Source organism: Cokeromyces recurvatus, assembly GCF_025118155.1.
Source record: "Cokeromyces recurvatus strain NRRL 2243 chromosome Unknown BX663scaffold_11, whole genome shotgun sequence".
NCBI lineage: Eukaryota > Fungi > Mucoromycota > Mucoromycetes > Mucorales > Mucoraceae > Cokeromyces > Cokeromyces recurvatus.
In genome coordinates this window covers 281,070-303,670 of record NW_026251397.1, presented here as the reverse complement: position 1 = coordinate 303,670, position 22,601 = coordinate 281,070, and the positions used below count along the sequence as shown (strand labels likewise).

At 30.8% G+C, this 22,601-nt stretch overlaps 3 protein-coding genes across 3 annotated transcripts; 2 read left to right on the top strand and 1 right to left on the bottom strand.

The window, feature by feature from the left end:
* Positions 1-4,096: 4,096 nt before the first annotated feature.
* Positions 4,097-6,103, top strand: BX663DRAFT_507924 (chorismate synthase). The gene is made up of 3 exons (XM_051527412.1): positions 4,097-4,751; positions 4,824-5,749; positions 5,821-6,103. The coding sequence occupies exons 1-3, from the start codon at positions 4,584-4,586 to the stop codon at positions 5,918-5,920; spliced, it is 1,194 nt and encodes a 397-aa protein (XP_051383211.1). The 5' UTR covers positions 4,097-4,583; the 3' UTR covers positions 5,921-6,103.
* Positions 6,104-6,580: 477 nt separating this feature from the next.
* Positions 6,581-8,878, bottom strand: BX663DRAFT_507920 (Glutamyl-tRNA amidotransferase B subunit). Its single transcript, XM_051527411.1, has 10 exons — positions 8,732-8,878; positions 8,576-8,652; positions 8,382-8,523; positions 8,106-8,304; positions 7,666-8,038; positions 7,447-7,587; positions 7,358-7,395; positions 7,181-7,299; positions 6,982-7,130; positions 6,581-6,922 (listed from the first exon to the last, which is right to left on the bottom strand). Exons 2-10 carry the CDS (start codon positions 8,627-8,629, stop codon positions 6,725-6,727), a joined length of 1,413 nt encoding a protein of 470 aa, XP_051383210.1. The 5' UTR covers positions 8,630-8,652; positions 8,732-8,878; the 3' UTR covers positions 6,581-6,724.
* A 3,119-nt stretch (positions 8,879-11,997) lies between these two features.
* On the top strand, positions 11,998-22,526 carry BX663DRAFT_551529 (uncharacterized protein; the record flags this gene model as incomplete). Its single annotated transcript, XM_051531285.1, has 24 exons — positions 11,998-12,051; positions 12,108-12,174; positions 12,238-12,320; positions 12,389-13,118; positions 13,215-13,513; positions 13,605-14,333; positions 14,406-14,726; positions 14,832-16,124; positions 16,226-16,453; positions 16,526-16,828; positions 16,907-17,069; positions 17,143-17,410; positions 17,502-18,276; positions 18,359-18,659; positions 18,726-18,841; positions 18,913-19,110; positions 19,185-19,398; positions 19,473-19,750; positions 19,830-20,234; positions 20,291-20,489; positions 20,648-21,563; positions 21,663-21,873; positions 22,031-22,318; positions 22,425-22,526. The coding sequence occupies 24 exons, from the start codon at positions 11,998-12,000 to the stop codon at positions 22,524-22,526; spliced, it is 8,541 nt and encodes a 2,846-aa protein (XP_051383209.1).
* Positions 22,527-22,601: the final 75 nt, after the last annotated feature.

The following is a 22,601-nucleotide window of genomic DNA, read 5'->3' as shown; positions in this document are numbered from 1 at the left end:
TACAAAATACTTTTCCATCTAGAAGATGACATTAATAAAGGCCTTCCTTAGTTAAAAAAAAAAGCGTAATAGCTCTGCCTTTTTTTCATTATTAAAAAACTTTCTTAAAATAGTTCACTGGGTTTTAAAAGATGAATTTATGCGTATTTATTTGATGGGTAATAGACACCCCAAAACTTATTTTTTTGTAGACTTGGTCCCAATCAAGATCTGATACTGAGTAAAAGAATCAAGATTATAAAGATTAACATTGACTATTTTGAATTGTTCAAAAGTTATTTTTAGCAATCGACAAATATAAGATTAAAGCTATAACAAATTCCTTAATAACAGTCTGTCTTTTTTACTACAGCTCAAATATAAGGAATAAATAAATGAATATAAAATAAGAAGTCATATTAACTAATTAAAAAAAAAAAGAATATCGATTTATGAATAAATTTAACCCCATGTGTGCAGTTATTTATTATGTAGGATAGCAAACTCCAATTTTTGTAAACGAGAGTGCCAGTCAAAATCCAAATAATAATATACTTTTATTTGTTTATTTTATGAAATATCATTCCATAAAAGTACACATGCCCGTACATTTTATATGATGGCAAGAAATATGAGCTAGCTTAAAATCTGAAGTCTCTTACTCCTAATCCTCTTTATTGATTCATTAAATGACTTGTAGTAGTCTTACATTTCAAAATTGACACTATTTGGATGGTTTGTTTATTACTATTATTAGTATTAGTAAGGTAAGGTAAGGTAAGATTACAAATAAAATTAATATTTTTATTTGGGGGCTACTAAACTTGAATTCAGCTTATCAACCATTATAGTTTAAGGCTCATTGTCCCAAAAGAGTGAGGGAAAAAAAGGCATTATTACCGATTCATTATCAAGTTGTATAGAGTCTCCTGGATCTCCAGCAGATAAGCCATTATTAAGTATGTCGTGTACTATTCAATAGTAATACTGGACTATAAGCACCTTCTTATTAGAGGTCGTGGATTGTACTCTTTGGCTTTCTTACTCTGCTAAAAAAAAAAGATATAAATTCCTATAAAGGGTAATGTTATAATAGTAATTAACTAGACTTTCTATAGTCAACAACAACACAATCTGCCAGGGAAATAGTTTAATTGCTGAATAAAACTTGGTGATCTGCTTTTTTTTTTCTTTCTTTCTTTCGTTATGGCAATTTTTAGAAAAAGTCATCGAATAGCAAGAAGCATCGTACATAATAAAAGATAGCGGTAGTTTCTCATTAAATGTATGCTCACATCATGTGCATTAATTTTAGTTAATTTATAGATTTTCCTTTAATTAATACATATAAGGAGAAGAATTTACTGAAGGAGCAATTATCCTTTATGAAGTCAATGCTCATACAAGAGCAATATATAATCGACAAGAACCTCAAAACAATGATAACCTTCATTAATACCGCACTAAAAGACTGCATCTGACAGTATCGTTTTCCAAAAACGTGTTGTTACGTTTTACAAGTGATGTCAAATGGCAACCTCTTTTGTTTACATGGTAACCTTCAAGAATACGTTTCTTGTATTAAGTGTCGTTGTACCATCCGTAGATACGATACTGAGGAGTAAATGGATTGTCTTTGTGGAAAATTTTGTAATAAAAAATTAAGATTCCTTCGTAAAGACTGAGATATTCCAACAACTTCTTTTCAATACCGTAAGAAAATTTCCCTTTGAGAAAATTGTGTTGATAAAAATCACTAGTTGGAAAACCAAAGTTAGTTTGTTTCCAAATAAAATAATGATGGCAAGGCTTGATATAGCTTCAAGTTATACCCTGAAGATGGACAGTTTTTTGTACAGCAATCAGATTATGAATGTTCATTATGAATGTTGACTAGTTTTAGTCTTATTCTGACAATGTACATTCTAGTGATGCTGAATTTATTCAACCGTACATAACTTACCTCGAGAGGAAAGAAACTTTAGGGAAAATATACAATAATCTTTTTAATATTTATACACTGTGCTATTATAGTCTTTCACCACTTTTGTTAATGAAAGAATTATACGCTTAATTATTAAATATTATTAGAGAAGCAACTTTATTATAGAACACGATTTTATTAATTTTTTTTTTTCATTTTTATTGATATTATAAAAAAAAGATGCTTTTCTTAGTTCTCAAATCTCTTTAGAAGAGACTTGATACTAACAGGATTAACCACGAGAAGGTGAAAGCATATCTAATCCCAAAAATAAGTTCTATAAACCAATACCCATGTTGGGCTTTTTTTTTTTTCTTCTTCTCCCTCTAAATTTCTACTTGAAAGATAAACGTCCAATTTCAACTAGTAGACACTTGGCAAAGTACCAACCTGACCCAAGCCTTGCTAGAAGAAAAAGATAGAATTCCTCACTTCCTACCCCAATAAAAAATACAGTTGGATGTAAGTTTCACTGGAAGCCGGGCTAAACATTCTGACCTGTAGCGTGGCGAAGTGGAAGGAATCCAGATACATGAAGTGCACGACCTGACTATTGTTTACCTGAGAATGTCCCTTCTTTGACCCCTAGCATCTACTTTTGACTTAACAGTAAATACAAGTTGGGATTCTTCAACTAAATAAATAGATGAAAAAACCACGATCAGAAACGTAAGCTGTGCATCCTTATCTATTTTTATTTTATAAACAGCAACTAGATAAAAATAAAAAGAAGGAAAAACCTCCAAAAAGAAAAACAGAAAAACTAAACCTTGAGATAAGCCCTTTCAATGGTGCAGACAAAGAGTACGCTAATCTCCCTAAAAAAGGAACAGGTTTACAATTTCCAACCCCAAGTATCCTTTTTATTTCCCTCCTCCTTTGGAAATAAATCAAACTTGAGCAGTCAAAATTCGATAAGGTCCCATCAATTATCTAAGGTTGCAATAACCCAAGGTGAAGGTGGATATGCATGTAGTAACCAAAAGAGAGTCTAGGCCTCTCCTTTAGCCATGTTATAAACGGACAGTTCTACAAACTCAAGTAAGCCAAGCTATGTGACTTGAGCACACTTCATAACCCTGACAATGTCTACCCATAGTTTCAAGTAAAAATAAAGAAGAATAGGAAAAATAAAAAAAAGCTAAAGAAAAGAAAAGAGAAAAAAAGGGAAAAAAAAACGAAAAAATGTACTTTTTTTTATAGTAAAATTCAGGAGAAAAAAAAATAAACGAAAAGAAGGAGAAGTTATTAAAGTTTAATCTTAGCAAATTTTTTTTTGTTTTTAATTTACTTTGCGTTAAATCTTCTCTCCTGCCTTTCTACTTGTCTTTTTTTTTTCTCTCTTCTTTTTAATATTTTAGAGATAAGTTTTGCCTTTCATTTGAATATAGTAAAGCATTACTATTTTCTTTGAAAGTAAGTAAGAAAGTAAGAAAGTAAAAAAAAGAAAAGAAGTTTGTTATGCATATTCATGTGAATATATTGAGCATTCTTATAAAGAAATTAAGCCAAAACTAGTTAAATGCAGTTACACGACAGAGCATGATGTTCATACATTCTCCAAAAGAATAAGATTAGATAAGCTATCAATAATATAAAAAATGCTATTTTATACAGCAGTTTTATTTTTATTTTTTAGATACACACACACAATCTAGACACTTTCAATTTTACAAGATGTTCCTTCTTAGCTTTGTTGTGGAATGCTTTTTTTCAATTGTACAAGATATTCTTGGCAGTTTATGCATTTTAAATAGTTAGGATGTAAGCTTTCTTATTACTGTATTATGACAATTGAGCTTTTTTTTATGATGATCATGATAATAAGGCTCTTTAGATTTTGATCAGTTTGAAAGGAATAATGGCTTTAAAGAGAAGAAAGAGATAGAGTTTCAAAGAGTGTACAAAAGATATGATACCTTTTATTATTATATGTTCAGGCTTATAGTTTGCCCTGTATTATGTAATCCATCTTTTATAATATTACTTGTACTTATATCCAGAGCTTGTTCTATAGCAAAATTATCAAATGTCTATATAAAGAGCCTCACTAAAAAATTTTAATAAAATTACAAAAAAATCTTTGTGACGATACGCTTTTCCTAAAACGAAATTTCTTTTGCGACAATTATTTGTTAATTGGCGACAATATCCATCGTACTGGTTGTATATTTTTTTTTTCTTAGGGTTGTGGCACCATAGTTCTGATTTCTAGTCTAGTAAAGGCAGGTCACTAAAATTTACTGTAGACCAATCATTAAAAAAACCAAAATCAATGATTCAGAGATAAATATGTTCAAGGAGCAGACTTGAAAATATCTACCGATAAAAAGTAAATATATATGAAAACACCTTTGTATTTTATACTAAATCTAGCCTTTATTTTATTTTAAAAATAATTATTTCTTTGTTTAATTTGCTATAATTTTTTAATTTTGAGTGGCAATGTACTTTTTTTCTATTTTATACAACGCAGAATGAGTCAACGTCAAACGTGACTGATTTTTTGTATTTTACATTTTTGATAAACCTATGGGCATTGCTTTAAAGCAGATAAAACCCTTTTTTTTTCTATTATATAAAAAATTATCTTATCTATTTATTATTTTATTTTTTATAAATGAGCACATTTGGCAAGCTTTTCCGTGTTACAACTTATGGTGAATCGCATTGCAAAGGTGTAGGCGCCATCATCGATGGTGTTCCACCTGGAATGGAATTAACCGAAGCTGATATTCAACCTCAACTAACTCGTAGAAGACCTGGTCAGAATAAGTTGACAACACCTGTAAATTATAGTTCAAATAATATTAAATTATTATTTATTAATAAGATCTGTATTTTTTATTATTATTATTAGCGTGATGAAAAGGATAAAGTGACTATTTTATCTGGTACTGAATTTGGAATAACCTTAGGTACACCTATTGGTATTCAGGTGCCTAACTTGGATCAAAGACCTCATGATTATAGCGAAACCGATGTTTATCCTCGACCTTCTCATGCTGATTATACTTACCTTCAAAAATATGGGCTTAAGGCCTCTAGTGGTGGTGGAAGAGCCTCTGCCCGTGAGACAATTGGTCGTGTAGCGGCTGGTGCAATTGCAGAGAAATATTTACGTTTAGCTTATGGTGTTGAAATTGTTGCTTTTGCATCTAGTGTTGGTAAGGTAGCAATGCCTTTTATTAGTGAACTTGAAAATGCTGATACCCCCGAGCCTGAATTGATCGAATTTATGAATACAATCAAACGTACTGATGTTGATGCTGATATTTCTCGCTGTCCTCATCCTCCTACGGCCGAAGCTATGAAGGCATTAATTGCTCAAAAAGCTCATGAAAGAGATTCTGTGGGCGGTACTGTAACATGTGTCATTCGTAATTGTCCAGTTGGTTTGGGTGAACCATGTTTTGATAAACTAGAAGCTATCTTAGCACATGCTATGTTATCTATCCCAGCTACAAAAGGATTTGAATTTGGTTCTGGTTTTAATGGCACCAGAATGTCTGGACATGAACATAATGACCCTTTTGTATTGAAAGAGAATGGAAAGATGGGCACGCTTACTAATAACTCAGGCGGTATTCAAGGAGGTATTAGTAATGGTGAAAATATTTATTTCCGTGTTGCTTTCAAACCTGCAGCTACTATCTCTCAAGATCAAACCACAGCTAGTTATGATGGTGTCACTGGTGTCTTAACTGCTAGAGGCCGACATGATCCTTGTGTTGTTTCTCGTGCTGTGCCTATTGTTGAATCTATGGCTGCTATTGTAATAATGGAGTAAGTTAAATTTTATATCATTTAAGAAGTTATGTTTAATAATTAATGGTTATTATTACTATTATAAATAGTGCTGTTTTACAACAAGAGTCTCGTCGTGCTGCTTTATCGCGATTACCTAAAGTTGATATTAATCCTGCTTTATTAGGCCAGCCTCCTAAGAAGGAATAAAGCCGAGAAAAAAGAAATAGAAACGAAGAGGTCATTTAAAATCAACTAAATATATAGATTTCCTTTTTACTTTGTAGAATAGTCATAATAGTACATATTTCATTATATTAAACATTGTGTTTGCATAATACAGGAATATTTTTTCTTCACTTTTAAGCTGTCCAGATTAATTTAACAATGCACATATAAATATTTAACTGACATAAATAGTATATGTTGGTAGATTGAAAATGGCTTAATTGTTTAATTCTTCAACCACACACGCACTCTCTTTTTTTTTTCTTATAATTGTCTCTAAAACAAAGTTTGTGCCATTCATTTCTTCTATGAGTTCATAGGCTCTGTGCTCTTTCTTATTATAAAGACGATCTTGATCATCTTTAGATGTTAGTCGTAGATAGCTTTTCTCTGTTGATTATTATATAGCCAACACAGAGTCCTGATGCTATTATAGCTCCTCAGTTCCCATTATAAAGTCAACATAATTACTGCATTTCCTTATTAAAGGTGTGTAAAGGCGTCAACTGCAAAGGATGTCTAATAATAAGGAAGTCATAAAGCAGAAATATTGAATGGTATTATATAATGTTATTTATTAGATCTATATTGTATCTTATAATTAAATTAGGGATGATGATAATAAAAACAAAGACAGTAATATTATTGTTTAAATCCTTAGCTTATTTATTTATTATATATACAATGCTTTTTAACTCAATTTTTAATAAATCGTCGGCTATAATCAAGATTAAGACATTTGATTATTATATATTCTAGTTTTCACATATCTTGTTATTTATTATTTTAAAGTACATTCTTTTTCTTTTTGTCTAGCTGTTTATCTTCCACAGTTGATAACATATCTTCATACGATTTCCAACCTAATGACTGACTTAATGCTTGGTTTAATGCATTAGGATCAGCTAAACCCTTTGTACGACCCATGACTCGGCCAATAAACCATTTGAACAGCTTTAAATCACCATTTTGAATTAGTTTCACCTAATATTTATATAAAGATGATTAACTGACATATTAATGTATATATGCGATTAATTTACTTTATCATCATGTTTAGAAGTTAATTCTTCACACAGAGTTTTTAACTGACTTATATCAGAAATTTTAAGCAATCCTTTTTCTTTAACTATGTCCATTGGGTCCGAGGGGTTTTTTAACATTAATTTCATAATTACTTTACCAGTGTTGCCTACTTGACTAATGAATATGATATTCTCTAACATAGTTTACACTAATTACCTGTAATTGTTCCATTCTGAACAAGATCGATTAAATTACCAAATCGCTGAATAGAGATAGGATTTTCTTGAAATGATAAACCTTGGGATGATAATGCTCCAGAAAGTTCGTTTAATGTCCTATAAATCTAGTTTAAACAAAAAATCATTACACTTATAATTCAAATATATACCATACCAATTAGCTACAATTTTAGGATTTCGACCCTGACACACCTTAGCAAATAGAGTTAGAAGATATTCTAATTAACTTTAATATTATAATACTTTTTCAAAATAGTCGACACATTTATATTCATGTAAGAGTAGATTCGCATTTAAAAGGTTAAGATCATATTGTTTTATAATTCTTTCTAAACATATATCTGGTAATTCTGGTAACTTGGCTGCTATATTGTCAATGTATGTCTATCAATATTATATATGAGCTAGTTGTTTTTTTTTTTTTTGGTATCTATCATATATTTATATGCATAATAATTGTACCTGAGATAAAATTAGAGGGGGCAAATCTGGCTCAGGCATATATCTATAATCTGGCGCGGTTTCTTTATCTCTTAATTTAAATGTTGTATCTTTTTCTTCATCATATCGCCTAGTTTCCACATATACTTTCCCCCCTTTTTCCAACACTTCTATTTGTCTTCGAACTTCTGCATCTATTGCCATTGACAGGATACGAATTCTGTTCAAGTTTTTCAATTCACATCGAGTACCAAAATGTTTGTCTCCTTTTCGTCTTACAGATACATTCACATCACAGCGCATTGATCCTTCCTCTAAATTTGCCTTAGAGGATCCTATCCATTGAAGAATATTTTGAAGTTTTTTAACTAACAAACCTGCTTCATAAGACGACCTTGTAAAAAAAAAAGAGAAATAAATGTAAATTTTATTTTATGATTTTATTTTACTTTACTTTATACCTAATATCAGGTTGTGTTACAATTTCCATAAGACCAGTACCGGCTCTATTTAAGTCGAGTAATGTTTCCCCTGGTCGCATATCATGAAAACTTTTACCAGTATCTTGCTCAATTTGTAACTGATGAATACCAATTTTGACAGGTGAAGATATGCCATCATTTTCGGTTAATAAAATGAAGCCCCCCTTTGATATCGGCTCTATAAAAAAAAAAAAGAAAGAAAAAGTGAATAATCACTCTATAAATTATGCAACATTATTTTATTTTATTTTTAACCTCGTTGTTGTGTAATTTGATAACCTTGTGGTAAGTCAGGATAAAAATAATGTTTGCGTTCAAATAGTGATCTCTTTTGTACTTGACCTTGTAATGCTAAAGCTGTCTTTACTGCTAATTCAATAGCATGATTATTTAATCTCTAATTTATAATCATCAGTACGGAATCTATTTTATAAAACAGTTTACATTACAGGCTGTACACCTGGAAATGCCGCATCAATAGCCGATACATGTGTATTCACCATGTCATTATATGATGTCGAAGAATCTAATAACCATATAACGAAAAAAAAAGGGGGGGAAACAACTTAATAAAAAACAATCTGGTAGAGTAGATCTTTATATACCTGAGAATAGTTTTGTTTTTGTATTCAACTGTGCGTGAACTTCGATGCCAATAATAGCCTCCCATCCTTCTTTTATACATGAAGTTGTTAATAGTCTTTTAAAGATATATCTTTGAGGGCCTTTTAATGTTGATGATAGCCGAAACATGTAAGGAAAAAAAAAAAAAAAAAAAAAAAAAAAAAAAAAAAAAAAAAAAAAAAGCCAAATCTGGGTTTTTACTAGGGGTGATTAACAAAAGAAGTTTAAATGTCTATAATAATATGTATCCCGAATAAAATTCAAATAATCTGCTAAATACTATATATACACACATACATATTGGATTTTGTGGATGAATTTGCGTCGCGATTGGGCAGAGAAATGTAAAAACTTTATTCTTAAACTTACAATAATGTCGAAATGTACGTTTCTTTAGCTCTTTCTTTTTATTAATCTATATTATTTCGGTATAAGTGTATCTCAAATTTCTCCAGAGTAGCTTCATGGCTTTAATATAAACGATAATTTCTAGCCAGCAAAACTTATGGATATATCTGATAAACAGGAGATAGGTCTTTATAATACCTTGCAGACAGAGTGTATATATTGGATTCCTGATACTAAGAAAAAAAAAACAAAATGAAGAGACAAATAATAATTTCTTAAGGCAAAGAATGACTCTCACCCAATTCTTAGATCGTTGACAAAAAATCTCATCTAATAATCTAACTGTTTCTGATGCAGTAGTATAAATATCTCTGAAGGAGAAACTGGAGCTTAAAAATAAAAAGCAAACAAATAATGCAACTGTAAGAGGCTCATACAGTATGTATACCTGAGCACAAATACAAGGAATGCTAGACTATGTTATGTTTCAAGGGCTTACTGCTGCAGCTGCAGGAAGATTATCTGGAATAGTTGTGAGAACTGTTCAAAAATTGTGTAAGAAAATATTTCGCAAAGACGAACATAAATGGCTACCGGGTATCAAGAACTCATTTAAAGGTAGTAACAATAAAAGGCTTTTTCCTCAACATATAAAGTTTTTGATCAACTATTACGATTCAGGATAAAATTCTATTTTATGAGAGGTTAAAGATGTACTTCTTGGAGCATTTCCTGACCTTGGATCAATTAATTTATCTAATATTCATAGACATCTTGTTCAGCACGCTACTTTTACGTTGAAGAAACTAGAGAAAATCAAAAAAGCAAGAACTAAAATGTAAACAATTCAAGCGAAAAGAGAGAAAGTCTTGGAATAGCAAGCGAATGAAAAAGTTGGACCGACTCTCAAACTGCATTTTTTATTGACAAAGCCGGCTTCGATTATGCATCTTTGTCGCGATTTTGGGCATTCAAAAAATCGGAGTGCTAACAAAAACAAAAGTTCCGGCGAATAGAGGCGTATCAGTCTTTATACTTGAGCTATTTGTGAAGAAGGAGTCATTGATTCGAAGTTAAAATAGACCCAAAACAATTTTAAAGAAGAAAGAGTCCCAAAAAAAAAAAAAAAAAAAATAATGATAATTTTGCTACAACAGAAAATGTTGTTGCCAGAGTAAAAACAATTTCAGATTATTTTCTGAAATTCACCAATGGGATTATGGATCCTTTAGATGCTCATAACATGAAAGGTAAGTAAAAAAAAAATAACTACTCTGAAATAATTATCTTACTTTTATATGTAAACTATTTTTAAGCCATTATCTGGCAATGAGTAATACTACAATCCATAAGACCACTAAAATAGACGAAGCAATAAGGAATCATAAATATATATCCCCGTACATTTTCCCCTCATATTTACCGTTTTTAAATCCTATTAAACTCTTTTTTGGTCAAAAGTCAAAGCTAGCGTTAGAAGGGGACACCTTACATTCGCAGGCAATTTATCACATAAGATCATAGATTCCGCAGCTGAAGTGTCAAAGGAAGATTGCAGAGGTTGGATAAATTACCGTCTTAGTTTCTTAGATAGTTGCTTAGCTTTAAAACCAATGTTATAGTTAGTTTTGGCAAATACATCCATGATATACTTGAACATAAATAAAATCCTACTGGACCTGCAAAAACCGAGCCGCAAAAAAATAAAAAATAAAAAGACTTAGGACGCAAATTCATTTGCAAAATCCGATACACATGTATATTCTAGAACAGTTCCCATTTCTTTATGTAAAAAGAAGAAAATGTATCATTACAGTAAAGTTAATAGTATTGGTTATTTATCGTTATTTTTCATCAAATCATGATCTTGTATACAGAAAGACTTTAGTGATATTTTGATATAGAATGCAGTAGCCTTCAGATAAAGCGTATTGAAAAGTAAGAAATTTAAGGATATGACATGTTTTATCTTTAAGTTTGATAATATATAAAATATAATGTCATTCCCATTGGTATCTCTTTGAAATATCCGCACATCTATCTGGACATTCATAGAGGCATTTCAAATTTCTTTAGGGACTAATGAAACTATTGCTTACTGTACAATTTACTCATATAAAATATATGACAGACTAGCTACACGGAATACACAGATTAGTTACAAAAGATATCGGAGTAGTCAAGTGAGGTTGTACATTCTTTATTTGCTGAGTCATTATGATTGCTACGTACCCTTGTTGTGAGAAATTCTGAAGAAGAAGCATCATATACTACGAATTATAATGTAATATTCGCTGATGGCACTGTATTAAGCTGATAGTTACGATTTCAGTATTATCTAAGGTTTTAATTATATTAAAAATGCTGGTGCTCAACTTCTTTATTGTGTAAGATTGATCTGCGCCGATTAATTATAAATCGCAGAGTCAATTAATCAACATCCTTTCTATTAGTTTTAAAGTAAAATCCAGTTACTATAGAATAACAAGTAAAGCTTAATACGCACACACACACACACACACACACACATATATATATATATATGAAAGACATAAATTAAATGCTATTTTAATGCCTATGAAGCTTTTCTAAATATTTGGCCATATCAGTTTCTAGCTATATTATATAAAGAGCAATGGGAACTTTTTAAGTTGTAGAAAATTAAAATGAAAAAGGTTTTAACTTGTCGAACTTTTAATATAATTTTTTTTATAAAGAATTGATGCACAAATAGACTATCTGAACTACAAATAGCCACATATCTTTTATTCTTTTTTTTTTTTTTTTTTTTTTTTTTTTTTTTTTTTTTTTGTACTCGGTGCTAGCAAAAGAAAAAAAAAATTAATAAATATTAAATAACCTTTTTTTTTCTCGACCCATTTTTTTTTCTTTCTAAATAATGAAAACGAATACTAAACTAATAACAAGTTTAATAAAACGAATTGAAATTCGAGTAAGATTTTATTTTATATATAATATGTATCTGTATTATTTATACACTTTTGATAGTTGCCCATTAATAACTCGGGTAAATCAATTGAAGTTTTAGAGCAAGATCCAATAGCTCAGCAAACAGGTACGAAACATTATGTAATATATTTTTTTATAAGTTACTAAAAAAAAAAAATGTTGTGAATAGTTGCCACGATCATTGAATTATCTATTCATAAATTGCCTATTATTATTAAGCAGCTTGCTCTTGTTTTGGAGCCAATATCCAAGGTATAAATTTAGTAAATTAAAGATGCTCTTATCACTGAATATATTATTGTTTATTTTTTTTTTAATAGAATATTCAACCTACTACCACTCAAACACTTAATGATCCTTATATTCCTCCTGATATACTTCAATCTCAATTATATATTCTTCGACTTTTATCAGCATGTTTTAAGCATTATTGGTCTTGGTATCGAAAGCAATCAATACGAATATCACATGAAACGAATATTACCGAAGAAGCCGCTGCTGCTGCCGCTGCCACAGGTACATATACCGAAACTACGAATAGCAGTAATGGAGCCAGTGATAATTCTTCTGCTTCCACTTCCACTACCACCACTACATCAATTCCAACTAAGTTATCTATACCACAAATAACTACTTTAAAGAAAGGGAGTTCGATCCATATCGATCCTCCACCACTTGATGAAGCATTAGCTACATTTTTATTATCACTTTTGATTCGGTTCTTGAACCAAATGCATGTCCTTGAAGAGCGAAATGATCAGATCCTAAATATACTATCATCCTCTGAACAGGCAAATGAAGGTTTAATTCATCATAATACTTCAAAGTTGGACCACCAAATGATAGAACATATACGTAAGATATATTCGGTATCAGGAAAAATTTTATATTATATTAGTGCAAGTAATTGGAATTCTTATTATGCAAGGGTAAAAAATGCTGTTAATGTCCTTGCAAGTATCAATGAAAATTCCGAACTGATTCCACCTGATGTGAGAATATTAGCTTTTGCATGTTTGAACATGTCAAAATTACAAATGATTTTATCAGGTAAGAAAATAAAAACGCTATATCATTCTATTCTTATTTTCACTAAATGTGTGTGCATATATGTGTTTTCATATAAATATATATATATGTATATAGATTTCAAGACATGTTTTCTGAATATGAAGATTCAGGGCAAATTGTTATTTGCAAAAATGATAAGAATAGCGATTTGGAAATGGATAGAAATGAAACCTTATCAATTTATAGAAATATATACGAATATTAGTAGTAAAACATTAGTCGGTTCAGAGGTTTTATTCGATATATGTAGCATGGCTGCGGATAGCACTTACAAAAAATCTATATTATGGCCATTGCAAACCATTTTATTGATTTTAACTCCCAATTTTCTAGTTCAGGCTTTTTTAGATGATCGAGGTTTACAAAATAAAAGAGTAAGTGCATTTAAATAAGATGAAAAAAGAAAATAGTTAGTCTGTTATGTTATTAAAGATCCTTTATGTATATAAATATATATACATATAGACTGCATTTCCTCGTCAGTTAAGAAAAGCACTTCAGTCTACACGGACACAGGAAATTGCTATCACTTGTTATGTAGATATTTGTAAAGCAGCAACCTATATCTCTCCAAAAGATGATTCTGTATTACGGCATGTTGTAGAGGATGTAGAGCATGCGCTAAGAGAAAAAGTATGGGATTACCTACGATTGTCTTCATCAAACACTTTACCTTCAAGTTTGGACTATATCTCTAATAATTATACTTTAATATCAGACTATTTTCTTGCATCATTACAACTTGACCCAAAAAAGGCGCTGAATAACTTAATTCCAACTTTATTTTCGGCATCGTCACCATTGGAAGAAAATGGTACTAGTTCTGATACAGCCATTTCAGTGGTCTTCAAATTAGCTTTTGTCACTGCTTGCTTAAGTATTGTAGTGGATGAGCACCCGTTACCATGGAATCCTACAATCAGCTCAATGTATAGCTCTATTTGTACACCTCTAAGACGTATCTTTATTGAAACTATTAAAAAGGAAATTAATACAATAAGAAATTTAACTCTTTCTCGATCTGAGAGTATATCTACCACTACAACCACTTCTGGATCTAATAAGAAATTAAATAATATCAATAATAACGCTAATGTCAGTAATGGAGAAAAGAAAATTCAACAACAACAACTAACAGCACTATTAAAAAACTTGCTCAAATTATTCAGATTAGATCCTTTATGTGCTTTGATGGTAATTAAAGTCTTTTTTTTTTCTACATACTAGTATTAGCAATTTAACTAAAAAACAATACATTAAATATAGAGTGGAGCTGAGGATTATGAACGTGTTTATGGTAATGCTGCTGTTATGGCCTCAATGATTCAACTCATGAAACATAACGACAGACGAATTAGACGAAATGCTATTGATTGTCTTATCCAATTACATGATCCATCTTATATTAAACATTGGGGACCTTCTTCAACATTGATTAACAATTTTTGGAAAATATCATCCCAAACTGTACTTTGTGTTACTCGTCAAATTCTAGATAATCGGCAAAATGAAGAATTATTAAAGTCATATCTTGATCTTTTGACAAAAATATTAATTTCACGGAATGAATTTTTAGACACCATGATGGTACGTAAAAAAAAAAAAAAAAAAAAAAAATGAATGAATAAAAACGATAAGTAAGCAAGTAATAATAATATTATTATTATTATAATTATCTTATTGTCCTTCTAGGATACTGTAATTGAAACAGCAGACGCTTGTGAACGTTTACAGACTAGCATAGCACTTGAAACTGCTTTGCTAGTATCACTATGTTCTTCTATACCCGATATTTGCTCAAAGGCAATAAAATGCTTGAGCTATTTGTGTAAAGAAGCAAAGCTAATAGATGAAGATAGTCTCATTTTTACATCTTCCCGTAGTAGCCAAAGTTTAATATCAGGAGTTAATACTAACATTATAAAAATTTATGAAGATCTTTCGTATGAAGAACCTTTCCCTAACCACAGTTTTCGTAAACAACTACCATTTGTAGGTAGGAAAGCTCAGCAGAAACGTGTGCGAAAATATTTAAGAATGATCATGACTCCTACCTCAGGCGTTCTTGCTGCTTGGGAAGAGATTTGGAAAAGATGGAAGGCCCTAACTCAGATTGTTAGTCGATTTGGTATGAATACTTCTTCCTTACGCGGTTTGAATGACATTGTAGTTAATTCGACTATATCATTATCTTCTTCTGCTTCATCTGTAAAGAAAATTGGTGGTTTAGTTCGTCATGAGAGGCCAAGAACATCTTCAGTACGTTCTGCAGCCCCTATTCCAGTAGGCTGGATCAAAACAGATGATGAAAAGCAAACAGAATGGCAGAATTATACAGGATTTTTAGCTGCCTTAGGGGGGAGTCGTTTAGCTGCTGACATAGCGGCTGCTGAAAGCGATTCAATAGATGATACAAAGTGGTCCAAAAATAATAATGATGTTAATAACAATAACCTGACAACTGCAAATCGAATGATATCTTCTAGCTCATCTCCTAAACTTATGGTTGAAAAATTTATAGAAGAAATGATTTATTTATTGACTTCTGAAAATGTCATCATTCGAGAAAGTGTAAAGGATACATTGGGCGGAGATTTATCTCCTTCACTTTATGGTATTCTCTTTCGTCATTTAGAGGCTACCATGAATGATTGCTTTGCATCGAATGGAGATGTTATTTTCGACAATACAAACACACTATTTATCGAACAAACAGTTTTAGTCTTGAAGATGATATTAGATAGGTTAACAGATCCAAATGATTGTTTGCTCAATATTGATTTTAGCACATTAATAATTCAGTTAGCAAACTATATCAATCATTTACCACAAGGAAAATACACAACAATGAGGATCATGATTATGATGTGCCATCTTACTGAAGTCTTAATGTTGAAGAAGGAGCAGGTCATCTTACGTGATGATGTTCGAGTTAGAAATAAATTATTAGAGACTATTATTGAATGGACTAGTGATTTTAATTTGGTAAGTCAAATTTATACTACAGTATCTACCATAATAGTTGATATATACATCCCTATACATAAATCTACATAAATATATATATATATATATATATATACTAGCAAGTTATGAGCAAAAATTCTATTATTTCTAATAATTCTCAAAATAAAGAGATACAAAGAGATCTGGATCATGTTTGCTTACAGGCTATCGTAGCCATTCTACACAAATTACCTCTTCAATCAACAGATCAACCCAGAGATACAGATCGAAGCATGAATAAGAACAGATTATTCCAAAAATATTTTGTATATTTTACTCAACTTTTGGATATATGTCATCAATACGAGGTAATCTATAATCAGTAAAAGTTATACATATATACATCTATATTATTTATATATTATTTGTTTATTATTCAGGCAGAAGTAAATATAACTACACAGTCTGATTCAATCTATAATACTAATAATGCTTCAATAAAATCCTCAGACACTTATCAATATTGGGGGCCATTAAAGGAATCTGTTGTTAATGCTATATCCAATATTTTAAGCGCCAATGTTGACTCAGGACTAAAATTAACTTTAGCAATGGGTTATCATGAAGATACACGTACAAGAGCAGCTTTTATGCAAGTTTTGTCCAATATTTTAAATCAAGGAGCGCAATTTGAAACATTAGCAGAAAATATTATCACTAACCGTTATGAAAAGTTAGTTGAGGTATTTGTTATAATATTTGATTTATTTCTAATAATACATATTAATTTATTTATCTATTTTTTTTCTTTTGTAAATAAGATACTTGTTGAATCTAATATTGATGTCGCATTATCACTTTGTGATGTTTGCCCTTCATCTAATGCAGATGGTATAGCTCAGGTGTTATTAAACTGCTTTGAATCACGTAGTAAAGTGCTTGTATTATTAAAGGCTATTATTACTAGAGAAGTACTTGCAACACGTATGACAAAAAAAAACATTATTATTATTATTATTAGCAATAGATAAAAATTGAATTAATGTATTTCATATAGAACAAGAATCAACGTTATTCAGGGCTACAAATATGGCAACTAAAATCCTATCTATATTCGCTCGTGACACCTGTGTTGATTATATTCGATTCACTCTTCAACCAGCTATGGAACGTATTAATGCATTACCTGAAGAAAATCTTACATGGGAAATGGATCCTCAAAAAATTGGACCCAATGAAAGTATTTTAACTAATAAGCAGAATGTATGTCGTGCCACCGAAATTTTCTTAAATGCCATATGCAATTCAGCAGCAAATGCACCAAAGTAAATATACCACCTCTTCTTTCTTTTTCTTTTTTTTTCCTTTATTGATTTTGAGTCTCTATTCATCATATCTATATTATTACTATTATAGATTATTCCGCCAAGAGCTAGCCTTAATGGTTGATGCTGTCAATAAACGATTTCCAGATGCATCCAAAGCAGCGGTTGGTGGATTTGTGTTTTTGAGACTCTTCAATCCTGCAATATTAACACCAGAGAATTCAGGATTTGCAAAGACAGCTCTACCAAAGTCGATCATGGTACGAAAGTTACTTCTCCAATCCACACGCATGATGCAAAATTTGGCAAATAATACCATGTTTGGTGCCAGGGATACTCATTTGATATCATTAAACGATTTTATCACAAGCAACTTGTATCGAGTAGCTACTTTTTTACGTGAGATCTCAGCTGTGCCAGATACAAATAAATTTGAATCCAGAGGTGTGCGGATGGATACAATAGCGTATATGAAGCTGCATCGTTATCTATCAGATAATCTTGATAAAATGTCAAGGGATCTTTCCTTTCGTCGTGCTAAGACGGGTACAGATACTCAAAAATTACTTGAATGGAAACGAATTATGGATCAATTTTCAAATTTACTTGCTCAACTTGGACCCCCATCTGAAATCGCACAAAATGAATTTTCAGCCATACGAAATTTTACTGTCGTTAACAACAATCATTATTATAGTGAATTTATGCGAAGAAACAAGTATCGTGATTTAAGCGCGATAAGTTCCTTGAATGTCTTTTATCAAGGTGGGGTTTCGAAAGGTGGTCGACCTGTGTTTTATTTTATCAGTCGGCATGTGATAGGAGAAAACTTTGACTTTGAATTATTGGTTTATTATATGCTTAGAGTAACTTAAACATACATACACATACACAAAAAGAGAGAATGAAATTTATGTAATGAAACTTTTTTTTTTTTTTATTTTATAGATTATGGAACCTTATCTTAATCATCCTTTTGAATTGCTTTTTGATTTATCGCGCTTCAGTGAAGATATTGAAATCCCTGTCCACTGGATGAATCAATTTTTTCAACTTGTATTTAGTGAAATGAACGACTATTTAGTAATGCTACATCTATTTAATCCCAACTTTCATATGCAACAATACGTTCGAAAACTCCCTAGAGTATTGACTAACAAATTAGTGAAAAGAACCCGTTTTGCAACTACTATCAATGAGCTACTGCAACATATTGCTTTGTCAGAAATCAGATTACCGAAGGATACATGTATGTAATATATATATATACATATATATTTATATTAAACTATACTAATATCGTTTGTCATTCAAGTTGAAATAGAAAAGGAAATGGGCATGACAATCACAACTGCTTTCCTTGTAACTAATTATAAAGTTACGATACCTATTAAAATCAAAATAGGATCAGAATATTTTATAGTTACAACGGTAAATTATGATATATACATTTATATATAAAATGACTTTAATTTAAAATCCTTTTTTTTTTTTATACATAGTTACGTGAGCAAGAAATATTTTGGAGCTTAAACACGGTTTTGAACAATGTGTTTGGTATGATTGATATTGTTGACATTTATTTACCTCCTGTATCATCTACCAGCAAGTCTACAACTGGGGGAGAAATTCATATTACTTTTAACACTAGAAAAACGACCATGATTTTTATGGTTCCTAATAGAGAGGAAGTTTACAAGGTATATATAAAAAAAAAATACGCGCATATACATATATATAAATATATACTTGTATATATAATTTCTTTTGATAGTATCTCTTGAACCGTAAAAAACATTTTGAGACAAATTTATCCGAAACGAATAATGGTATTCGTCCAACTGATGTACCAGGTCGTATTTTGAATATAGCATTATTAAACCTTGGAAGTGAGGATTCTGCTCTTCGATCTGCTTCTTATAATCTACTTTGCACATTGTGCATATCATTTAAATTTGGAGTTGAACATAAGCTAATGAATATTAAAGGTAAATACAATTTCATCTTCCATAAGATTTTTTTTTTTTTTTTAACAAGCTTGTCCCTTTCTGACTTTTTATAGATTTATGTGTCCCTTTTAATAATGTCGATTTTATTGTCAACATAAGTGAAAATCTAGCCACTAATGGAGTTCATCTAACGTTAGAATTTTTAAACGAATGTATAATAGGATTCAATAAATCAAGTACGGAACCCTCTAGACAAATCTTAACTTTGGAATATATGGCACCTTGGCTCAAGAATCTTACTTTTTTCACTCTTGTACCATTCGGTCAAGAGCCTTCTAAAGTAAAAGAAGTACTTCAATCACTCATCCTCATGACAACGGAAAAATCAAGAGTAATATATATATGCATATACAAATATATTAAATAAATACAAATTATTCAATATTCATTTTTTTTTCTTTCTTACATAGGTTTATCCGTATGTACAACGAAAAATTTGGAGAACTTTGAAAGATATAGAGGAACTTCATAATCTGATATTAGATGCTCTAGTTCAATATTCTGTTGAAAATGGAATTGGGTCTCCTCAAGCTGAAGCGATGGCTGATACTATTGTTACTATGAATAGTAATGGCATACGCGGGAAAGTGATTCATCGTATCCGTCGTGCCCTCTCAAGTACTTCACAGAATTGCCGACAGACATTAATTAGTCATCAAGCATGGACTGAAATTGGATGTCTGATACGATTCATATTAATGCTATCGTTTTACTCAGAGAGTATTAAAAAGTCATATGAAGCAGAGGTCTTTCATATCATATCTCTTGTTGTTTCAACAGGCCCTACCTTTATTCGTTCATCCGTTCATGAGCTGGTAGTCAATAGTATCCATGGACTCGTGACAAACAAAAATATAAACCCCTCTAATAGAAAAAGCTCAAATATATTCTCGATGATGTATGTGATGGCAAATATCGTGTTCACTTTGGACTTAGCAAATCATATGCCAATGCATTTACAATAACAGAGGAAACATTGACAGATAATGCAGAAAATATGAATCTTTTATCTTTAGAAATCATTGTTCGATTACTGTTGGACGCCATTAGTTTTGCAGCACCGGATATAAGTAACTATATATAACTAGGAGGGTATGTGTGTGTGTGTGTGAGAGAGAGAGAGAGAAAAGAGAGAGATCCATATTTGTTTCTATGTTTACATACACACATACACACACACATACACACACACACATAAAAGAATACTAATTTAATTATACAAATATAGATACTGCGAATACATGGCGTGCACGCTGGATGAGTTTAGTAACTAGCATGACATTTCAATTTAACCCTGCTCTTCAACCTCGCGCCTTTATTGTTCTTGGTTGTTTAGCACAGGATGAAATAGATGATGATCTTTTATATCAAATTCTGATTGTTTTACGTAATGAGTTAACCAAATTCGATGAGAAGGCACCCAACTTGATTATCAGCATATTAATGTGTCTAACAAATATCATTGACAATCTTCCATCTAACTCTAGATACCTTACATCTATGTTCTGGTTAGCTGTGACGATGATTCAAATGAACCATGTGCATATCTTTTCGCATGCTGTGAAACTACTTGATGCTGTACTTCGGGCCCTGGATACTCATGAATACTTCATTTCTCATTCAATCGAGGAGGTGTTGATGAAGGCTCGAGAGCGATTTAAAGAAGTAACTGAAAAGATAGATGAAGCCTCAGGTCTCTCCTTTAAGACACAGTTTTCATTTGCTATCGCTGGGGTCCTGTTAAAAGATGTTCGTAATTCAGATGCTCGAGAGATGATCTTTACATGTCTTACTACATTTTTAGAGATTGAAACTAAAACGAGTATGCGAACAAACATGATTGATGCCAAGTGTCTAGGTTATCTGTGTGGGCTTTTACCTCTTGCTGCTAAAAATGATGCCCTTCAGGAATTACTTTGTCTTGCTGGTCTAAATGATACTGAAGTAGACAATATAAATGAAATAAATGATATTTATTCATTCATATGGCGAACGATTGATATACCCAATAATACAACGGGCATTCTTTTGGTTTCCTTTTTAGTTAGTATGCTAAGTCTTATGGAAAATGAAGCAGAACGTTTATTTTTATATGAACTTCTTTCAAAAGCTGCTACCTCAACACCTGAAGTATTCGCTTTAATGTAAGTATATATATATATATATATATGTATACGCAAATCGTTATAAGATTGATAAAGTTTCTAATATAAATATATATATATACATATACATCTTCATAGGTATGAATCGCTTATACCAAGAATGAGTTCAATAGTTGTATCAAGTGAAAATGTTGCTTTACTCAATGCAGTTAAAAAAATTCTTGTCACTGCGTGCTCTGAACCCGCTTTTATTAACTCTGGTCATAATCATCCACAAATATACCTCAAACAAATTGGATTTGGTTCTTTTGCAGAAATTAATTTAGGCTCAATGAATGCTTCTACTTCTGTAAGCTCAAAGTTAACTAGTGAATTACTACGACTTATTTGTGAATAAATATTTATACAAATATAATTTTTTTAAGGCAATAATAAAAAAAAAATATGTATTTCCTTTCTGATTTTTTTTTTTTTCCTTTTTATATAAAATATTTCTGATAATGAAGCTTGAAAATGTGTATCCAGATATTGCTCAAAACGTATTAAAGTCAATATCAGTACCTGTATTATCGAAAGAACTAAGAGATAAATATGTTCGACCAGATACATTTCATTTGTACATTCCACCTGATTATAAATATGAAAGTGATGAAGATAGCAAAAGAGAAGATGAACGAAGGAAATTAGTAAATAAATATAAATATAGAAGAATCGAAAGAATAACGAGAAAAACAAAGAATGCTACAGGCCAAGTTAAATATACAGTTATTTTTGAAGATAGTCCGGAGGAAGTGGTAAGATGCAAATGTTTAAAAATATGTATAATTATGTATATATTTGATTCAAGTGTACATTAACAAAACTACTTTTTTTTTATTAAAAAAAAAAAAAAAAAAAAAGACTATGCCTTCTAAAGCATTACAGGATCACAGAGATTGGGATTTAGTAGAACATTTTGAATATCAACAAGCAATTAGACAGGCAATAAGAGACGGAATATAATAGACCTATTTAGTATTAAATCGAAATCAATGTTAAGTTATTTTATTTTTTTAAAAAAAAAATCTTTTTTATCCC